Source organism: Betta splendens, unplaced genomic scaffold, assembly GCF_900634795.4.
Source record: "Betta splendens unplaced genomic scaffold, fBetSpl5.4 scaffold_25, whole genome shotgun sequence".
NCBI lineage: Eukaryota > Metazoa > Chordata > Actinopteri > Anabantiformes > Osphronemidae > Betta > Betta splendens.
This window is the reverse complement of record NW_026577844.1, coordinates 7,143-15,000: the sequence shown is the minus strand read 5'-3', so window position 1 is coordinate 15,000 and position 7,858 is coordinate 7,143. Positions and strand designations below refer to the sequence as shown.

General features: G+C 45.7%; 2 protein-coding genes and 1 non-coding gene across 3 annotated transcripts in view; 1 reads left to right on the top strand and 2 right to left on the bottom strand.

The window, feature by feature from the left end:
• LOC114850497 (uncharacterized) overlaps positions 1-1,416 on the bottom strand; it is a 1,571-nt gene extending 155 nt beyond the window's left edge. The window contains exons 1-3 of the mRNA XM_029142325.3: positions 1,125-1,416; positions 586-1,052; positions 1-459 (exon numbers count right to left, since the gene is read on the bottom strand). The exon at positions 1-459 is cut by the window's left edge and continues 155 nt beyond it. Coding sequence (XP_028998158.1) covers positions 67-459; positions 586-1,052; positions 1,125-1,299 — 1,035 coding nt within the window. The 5' untranslated portion in view covers positions 1,300-1,416 and the 3' untranslated portion in view covers positions 1-66. The remainder of the gene's footprint in view (positions 460-585; positions 1,053-1,124) is intronic.
• A 19-nt stretch (positions 1,417-1,435) lies between these two features.
• On the bottom strand, positions 1,436-5,371 carry LOC114850495 (uncharacterized). The gene is made up of 7 exons (XM_055506693.1): positions 4,954-5,371; positions 3,722-3,812; positions 3,383-3,612; positions 2,905-3,267; positions 2,554-2,743; positions 2,141-2,477; positions 1,436-2,020 (listed from the first exon to the last, which is right to left on the bottom strand). Exons 5-7 carry the CDS (start codon positions 2,622-2,624, stop codon positions 1,436-1,438), a joined length of 993 nt encoding a protein of 330 aa, XP_055362668.1. The 5' UTR covers positions 2,625-2,743; positions 2,905-3,267; positions 3,383-3,612; positions 3,722-3,812; positions 4,954-5,371.
• A 1,992-nt stretch (positions 5,372-7,363) lies between these two features.
• LOC114850507 (U2 spliceosomal RNA) lies at positions 7,364-7,554 on the top strand. The gene has a single exon (XR_003784845.1). It is a non-coding gene; the product is annotated as a U2 spliceosomal RNA (small nuclear RNA).
• The last annotated feature ends 304 nt before the right edge of the window (positions 7,555-7,858 follow it).

Sequence of the window (7,858 nt, the reverse complement as noted above, 5' to 3'; positions counted from 1 at the left end):
AGCAGATACAAATTCCTCGTAGCTGGAATATGTTGTTTTCCAGTCCCTTTGAGGAAGACATGCTCTTTACAGGGCAAAATGTCTTTTTTTGTATTTAGAATGTCCTTGAGTGGGTTTGCCACAGAGTGCACAAGCTGGCAAGTTTTTCACCTTGGTTTCCAGGGCTGAAGGTTGGTCATCACGTTTCCGCTTGTAGTAGTTGGATCTTGCCCAGGACAGAGGGGTACTGCTGCTGGGCATTGTGCAGGGGGTTACAGTTTGTGAAGAGGGGTCTGCTGTGGGTGAAGACACAGTGGTTAAAGGCCTGGTGACTGTGGATGTGACAGGGGTTTTGATTGCCAGCCGTGGGAGAAGCAGGGGTGGTGGTGTGTGGCACTGAAAAGCTGCCATGTGGATGCCAGCTGTCTGTTTCTCCAGCTTGTCAAAGCCCGGAAGAGGACTTGGACTGCAGGCGTCTTCCTGAATTAAATGATACAGTAAATCTACATTTCAGAAAAGCAGCACTCTTAAATGTTTGCGTTTACTTGTTTTGCTCTCGTTTGTTAGTTAGTTAATTAGTTTTTATAGTTTTTAAATGCAACTTACAAAGGCTGGTGAGTGGACAGTGGAGGTGTCGCGGCTGGTCATATTGATGTGGGGCAGGCCAGCATCCAGCACATCAGTCTCGGCCTCTGGGTCACTCTGATAGGCCTCATCAGCCTCTTCTGTATCTTGGTGACCCGGCTGGACGACCTCCTCCTCTGGACCAGGTCCATCATGAACCATGTCCTGCAGGGAAAATGGCCGTGGTCCTCCTGTGCTCTGGCTGAACAGGTACTCCAACCCAAGCAGCTCGTTAGACGCCACATTAACTGGGGCCCGATAATTCCCCTCCTCGGTCGTTCCAAACAGCTGCTCACAGCGCCTGTTGAGACGATCAATCAGCGGCGCTGAATACGTCCGGTGCCTCCGTCCTTTGCCCCCAAACACAGCATCTGAGCTCCTGTCAGCGTTCCACCGTGCAATGCCACTTATCAGGTAAACCTGATTAGGCCGTGCAGCACAGTGGGGACCTACACATAGAAAAAAATGCATTACAACAATCCATGGCCCGTGTCTAACAGACACTATTTCTAGGTTTCTACCTGGAATCATATTAGGCAACATCTTGTGGAATCCCTCCAGGCTATTGCTTCCACGCAGACATTTGTAGTACGGCACATCCACTTTGTTGATGGTCGTAATACGCGCCACCCTGTACATGATCATGTCTGGTGGATCCTGGATGCACTCCAAGTGTCGCTGCTGGCTTGCCCACATGTCATCAATGGCATCTTTACAAACATACAAATTTACACCTAGGTAGCATCTGAGCCTTTTGTCCTCCTGTAAACCTACAACATTAAGTTCGTACTAATCTGGTGTTTTGAAAAGGCTCACCCCGCTTTCATCCAGCTCAGGCCGAACCCTTTAACTCTTCAATCGCCATGTGGATGAGCCGGAATGTTTCCTGCGCCCCGAGCGTGACCCTTCGCACATGGTAGTTGAGGTGGTCCCTAGAAATGTGGTCTCGGACAATGTCCTCATCAGACAGAGTCTTCAACCTGTTGTGCTTGGCCCTGACAGCCTTGATGAGTAGGTCCAGGTCAGTGCAGTTGTAGGCCAGGACAGCGCCAGCCAGCGCAGACTTAAAGGCAGCGTACTTAGAGTGACTGTCTGTTCGAATGGCTGCGTCAAATCGGTGAATCCAGTGGAAGATGTCTAAACGCACAACCATTCCCCTGTTCACCCAAGCCTCAAACAGAGTCTCAACAGCTGTTGGACCTTGTGCACGACAACACCCATGGTCCACATACAAAATTTTGGGGACCGGTTGATTAGCCAGTCGGAACCTTTGTATGACTCCACTGCACATTGGTGCCAGCTTCACTGTGGACTCCTCACAGGTCAACACAAAGGTCACTATTTGGGAGAATTCATTGGCAATACTGGTGAACCACTGAGCTGAGCCATGGCCCTCTCCAGACAGTTTCTTCACCACCTAGAGCATACAGAGAATTTGGTAAGATCGAGTAATTTATTTTACGGAGAGAAACATTTGTTAACAAAAGTATAGCAAGCAGTTGTATTCCACTAATGTTTGTTATGGGGATTTACATACTTTCTTGGTGGAATCCATTTTTAACACTGTGCCAAAAGTGGAAAGGATCTGGTTCCGGTAGTCCTGGACATTATTGGCCTCAGCTAGAAGAAAGGCGTGGCGCAAAAGTGGGGCAGAAGGCAGCTCTCTTGGAGGAGGTGGAGCCTGGAACCTGTGCCTCAATGCAGAAACAATTCCTCCGGGTTCTGCCACAGTCATGAGCAGCGTGGTGTACAGATCCTTGCGGTGAAGGTACTCTTCGTGATGATTTTCCTGGATCTGCCGCCACACTTTGATCATTGTGTTCCCTTCAGTCCTGTCACGCAGAAGACGCACAACGTTTTTGTCCACGCCACGTCTGTAAGCAGAGCCAGTTGAGTCAGCTGAACCACTGCTGTTTGCTTAAATTCACACTATGCATTCAGTTTACTCACTTGCTAGTGAGAACAGAAGGAAACATGGCTTGAAGGGCTTCGCTCAGCTGTGCCAGAATAGCAGCATCCATGCAAGCCACCGTCCGACCGTAATGCCCTCATGGTTCCTGCCTGCCTTGGTACATGGGCCACAGCACAAAACCTCAGTCAGCATTGTGTACCAGCTGGACCCGTCGCAGATGTGACGAGGCTGTAAACAAAACAAGCAGATCAAATAAAGGCATAAAATCACATCAACTGCTCCTTTTCCTGAGCTCAGACAGATGCTAGTTACACAGCACTCTATTTGAGTAAATAAATGAAGTACAAGATCACCAATAAAGTAAACATTTGAGACAAGGTAAGTCAGACCCGGTGGTGATAGCCAGACTTGTAGAGGTGCACGTCCTTTCCTGCCCCCACACACTTGTCACCTCGTGGACACTTCAGGGAGCACCTCCAAACCCCAACTGGACTCCACACAAACAGACGGCTTCGGAAAAAAAGCTGTGGGCCTGGCAGAACCCCTCCGACATAGGCCGGAGGTTCTGGAGGGTAGAACCACATGCGGTCAGATGCCATCACCCGTCTCCTCTTGAGCACACCAGTGTTGTCTTTGTACACATGAACAGCGGTGAACATTCCTCTTGTGGTGTCCTCCTTAAGCCAGTGAATGTCAGCAGATGGGATGCCATCAGGATTCTCCCACAGGCGCACCCAACCGTCTAACTCCACCTGCAAAATAAATGGTGCATACAAGAGCACGTCTGGTGATTCTTGTCTACAGAATGACATTAAAACGTAGGATTCTCATTCATGCTGCTTGCATTTAAATCCAAGTATAACTTACAGGTAAGTCACTTAGAGGTGTCTGCAAAGGAGGAACACCACCCTGGGATGTGGATGGAGCCTCTGTGGGCTGAACAGTAGACTCTGGCTCATCCAGCCAGGCAGCAGACGTGTTCTGTGAGGCTGAGTGACGCTTCTCATCCGGGGGGTGTAATGCATGTTTGGATGTCTTTGAAGGCGAATTCAAGGGCAGGGGATCCCGGGAATGTGACTTCTGGGACTTTATTCTATCTAACAAGTAATAAAACAAAAGTAGTGTAAGTGTAATAAGGTGTAATAAAAAATGTTCTACTATGAAACAAACCATTGAACAACCATTAACTTTCTGCATGTCACTTACCTTCCACAGCCTGGGATGCAGCTGCCAGTTCATCATCATCATCATCCTCTGGCCATGAGGAGGGCCTGAAACTGGAGGTCCTTGTCTTCAGCTGCCATACACCAAACAGTATTTAGCTTTACAGATGGACCATTTGTGATTTGAACTGAAACATGATTAACATTCTTTATGTCACACTTCCATCCTCCTTGTCATTAATATATCTCCTGAAATTCTTCATCTGCATACTTGTGATGTGGGTCAGTGGTGTGTTCAACCACCTCCTCACAGAACTGTTTGCCTTCTTTATTATGTCCCTCTGTTCATTGCTAAATTTCTCTGGACTGTCCCTTTGAACGCTATATTGTTGGTAGAGTTCCCACATCTCCTGAAACGTGTGGCCCTCAAACCCTCTCTGACCGTAGATACACCTGTCCACATTCGCCTCAAGGACAATGGAGACTTGTGGGAAGCTCTCTGCATACTCTGTCAGGTAGTCTTTAAGCCACTGGTTGGCTCTCTCTACTGTAGTATATTTATGTATCATATTATATATTATTATATAGGTAGTGAACAATATGTTCTGGTCAGGTTAAGATGCAGCGACTGTTCCTCAACCCTTGCAGTTTGGCAGGGTCGTTGTCTGGGGAGCATCTGGGATAGACTCCAGGAAACAGACATTTACATTTACTTTTAGCAGTAAAATTGATCATTGCTTATGAGAGAAGTACAGAGAGTAGATGGGTTTGAGTTCCCACATCTCCTGAAACGTGTGGCCCTCAAACCCTCTCTGACCGTAGATACACCTGTCCACATTCGCCTCAAGGACAATGGAGACTTGTGGGAAGCTCTCTGCATACTCTGTCAGGTAGTCTTTAAGCCACTGGTTGGCTCTCTCTACTGTAGTATATTTATGTATCATATTATATATTATTATATAGGTAGTGAACAATATGTTCTGGTCAGGTTAAGATGCAGCGACTGTTCCTCAACCCTTGCAGTTTGGCAGGGTCGTTGTCTGGGGAGCATCTGGGATAGACTCCAGGAAACAGACATTTACATTTACTTTTAGCAGTAAAATTGATCATTGCTTATGAGAGAAGTACAGAGAGTAGATGGGTTTGTGTGTCCTCAGTGACTGGGGTGAAAGCGTTTGCTTGAACTGGGTTCGCAGAATCTGTGTTCGCAGAATCTGTTGCGTAAACTGTTTATCCGAGCTGTTCCTAAGGAAATATTCAAAATGTCACACCGACCTGGGAAAGGAATTAGGAGGTTGATGGTGGGCCAGATGCATCCGGGAGCTGGACAGATAACACGGCCCAGCGCCAGGACCTTCAGAGTAGCCGAGAAAAACATCTACACGTCCTTATTTGGACATGTGGAAAGATTTTAGGTGGTGGTTAAAAGCAGGCCTTCACAGGCTGGGGTTTTCAGAGCGCTTCGCAGAGGGTCCGCTGGTAGCACACAGCGGACCTTTTCCGACCTCTCAGTTCTCTCTGCAGAGGAACAAGCAGGTGAATTTGGTTTCTGCCTCTCTTGCTATTACTCTTTTGTAATCATTATCTGATTGATTTAATTTGTCATGTATAATAAATTTTTATGCTATTGATTTAAACTTCAAAGATGAGTTCTTGTGAAATCTCTGTCGTGGTTGAAGAGAATAGAAATACACGACACTACCTTTCTATGGGGGTTTGACATCTCTGTTCTGTGCTTGTCAACTATGCTGCAATCACAAAGGTACATGAATTTAGTTGGGTCATTATTCTCACTGAAGTTCCTAAAGGAACAATGAACCTGAATAAACCCCAAAACGCTGATGAACGTCAAAGGCTTGTAACATGTTGCCCCTGTAGTTTTTCACCTACAAAAGTGATAAACGTAACACACTTACTACTTCATATAGCCTACGTCGTTCTCCACAAGCCAGTGGAAAGGTGCGTGTCCGTACTGGCCGAACAGCAACACCAGCCGTCCCAGACACTGCTGTCGTGACGGTGCAGGGACTCCCTCTGCTTGGAGGAATGTCTCTGCATGGTCCAGTGCAGTGAGTGGGTTCAGCAGCTCCAGGGGAGGTTTTGGGAAGACCTTTTTCTTCTCCCGGTAAAGACGTGCCTCTTTAGTCGACAGCAGCACAGCCTGCTGACGATGTGCAGGGCGCCTGGGTTCACAACGCGGATTGTTGCCATCTTTACCTGTGGCCTATTAACAAGTAGAATATGAATGCACTGACAGAAGTAGAGAACAGAATATGGAGGCATCTGCACCCACAGAACAGTGTTAACTACTGAGATGAGTGGGGCGTGTAGTACAAAGCACAAATCTGCCTGTTACAGCATCGTTACAGATCCATACATACAGTAGTTTAAAGTATTCTTTCTTTAAATAATTGTTTAATGACCAATTACATTATTCATATTCAAGCTATTTCATAAGCTTTGGTGTTTAGTTCTTTTTTAGTAGGAGCTCATTTTAGACAGTATTTCTACATGAACTGGATAAATGACTTGCTGAAGTACATACCAATAGTTTTCACTCTTTTCATTTTAAGCAAACGCGTTAACGTTACAAAATATGTTCTTTATCAGGAAACAAACTCGGACCTACGAATAGAGTCGAGAAAGTAACGGTACATGAACTCATATTCATCTTCGTCCTCGTAGCTGTCGCGGAAAACAACACTTGATACTTACCGCAAACAGAGGTTTTGTATGTCCGGTCACCGTGTGTGCGCATTTAATGGCCACTGAAAAGAATAGGACTGTATTTAAGCAACGTACAGGAATAAAATCTGGTGTCCGGCAAAAAAAAAGTCAGCGTCTGTCCAGCCGATGTGTTTACTGTACCTTTGGAAACGAGCGCTGTGATTGGTTGTTGGGGGTCCGCGTGTCGACTCAGCCCCGACAAATCGGACAGCGTAACTGTCTACGGTGACCTGTAGACCGTAGACATTCCACACTGTAGACTGTAGACTTTGCACTACCGTAGAAACAGGTTCTGCGATCTCCCCAAATGTGGGAATCTTGACTGCATAATTTCTGGTAGTGGGGGACTGTGTTCGCGCTCTCCTCTGATTAAGTGTTCAAAAGATATTGTCGCTGACTGTCGCATGAATCCCATGAATGAAGCTATGGCTCACGTAAAAAATCTGCTCTCAGATTTGTTCTGTAACTATTCTACTGTAATAAATACAAGCTTCATTCATTCAGTTCAGTGTTACCGTACCCGTTTTATTTATTACATTTCGATGCATTTCTCTTTTCTCCACTAGATGTGGAAGCTGCAGTTTTATTTGTCAACTTATTAATCGAGCAAACAGTTTTTCTTCAGTGAGAAAGATGATAGATTTGTTGGTATTAGCTCATATGAGGCTAGACTAGTTAGCATAGAAGTAATAATGACAAACGTCATCAGCACCAATTTATTATGAATCCTATTGGACAATAGCCTGTCACATGACCCAGTGGCGCCCTACTAACCATGTCTTTAAACATTTAAAGAACAACCCTTTGTTTTCTGTAAGCGTTGCACATCTTAGCATTTGGTCCCACTGGACCACACTGCTAAACTCTAATCTACTGGTCAACTGAACGTAGACGTTTGCACCGTCACTGAGACTGACTGTTGGGAGAATGTGTACTTCAGCTTCTACGTCATGGCAGTATCGCTTCTCGGCCTTTTGGCTAAGATCAAGTGTAGTATCTGTTCTTATCAGTTTAATATCTGATACGTCCCCTACCTGGGGACCATATATTAAATTGTTTTTTGGAGCAGGGAGATGGAATAGGGGCTTGCTCCGTCCACTCCGCGCATCGACCCAGTATTGCAGTACTTCTGGGAACGGTGCACCCAGTATGGATGTAAAAATGGTAGATTCTGCTCATTATTCATTAGAAAGTTATGTATCCATATGTTTGACAGGATATTGATCTCCACAAAACTCAGTGTAAAATACTTTGTAACATCTAAGATGTGGTTCCACTACACAGCAATGTCAAACTGTCCACCTACAGATTGTATGACATATGCAGGAACCACTCATGAAAAGCATCTCCTGATCTCAGCTCAGTTCTAAATGAGGTTCAGTGACACAGATTCATGTAAACGCCAAGTCATATATTCAAAGATTGTGATCCCAACGTAGTCATCATGTGCTCT

Coding starts and splice junctions, on each gene's coding strand:
- LOC114850495 (XM_055506693.1), bottom strand. CDS start 2,624: ATGGATGCTGCTATTCTGGCACAGCTGAGCGAAGCCCTTCAAGCCATG. Junction 2,478..2,553: donor CCTTCTGTTCTCACTAGCAA/GTGAGTAAACTG, acceptor CTCTGCTTACAG/ACGTGGCGTGGACAAAAACG. Junction 2,021..2,140: donor AAATGGATTCCACCAAGAAA/GTATGTAAATCC, acceptor TGTATGCTCTAG/GTGGTGAAGAAACTGTCTGG.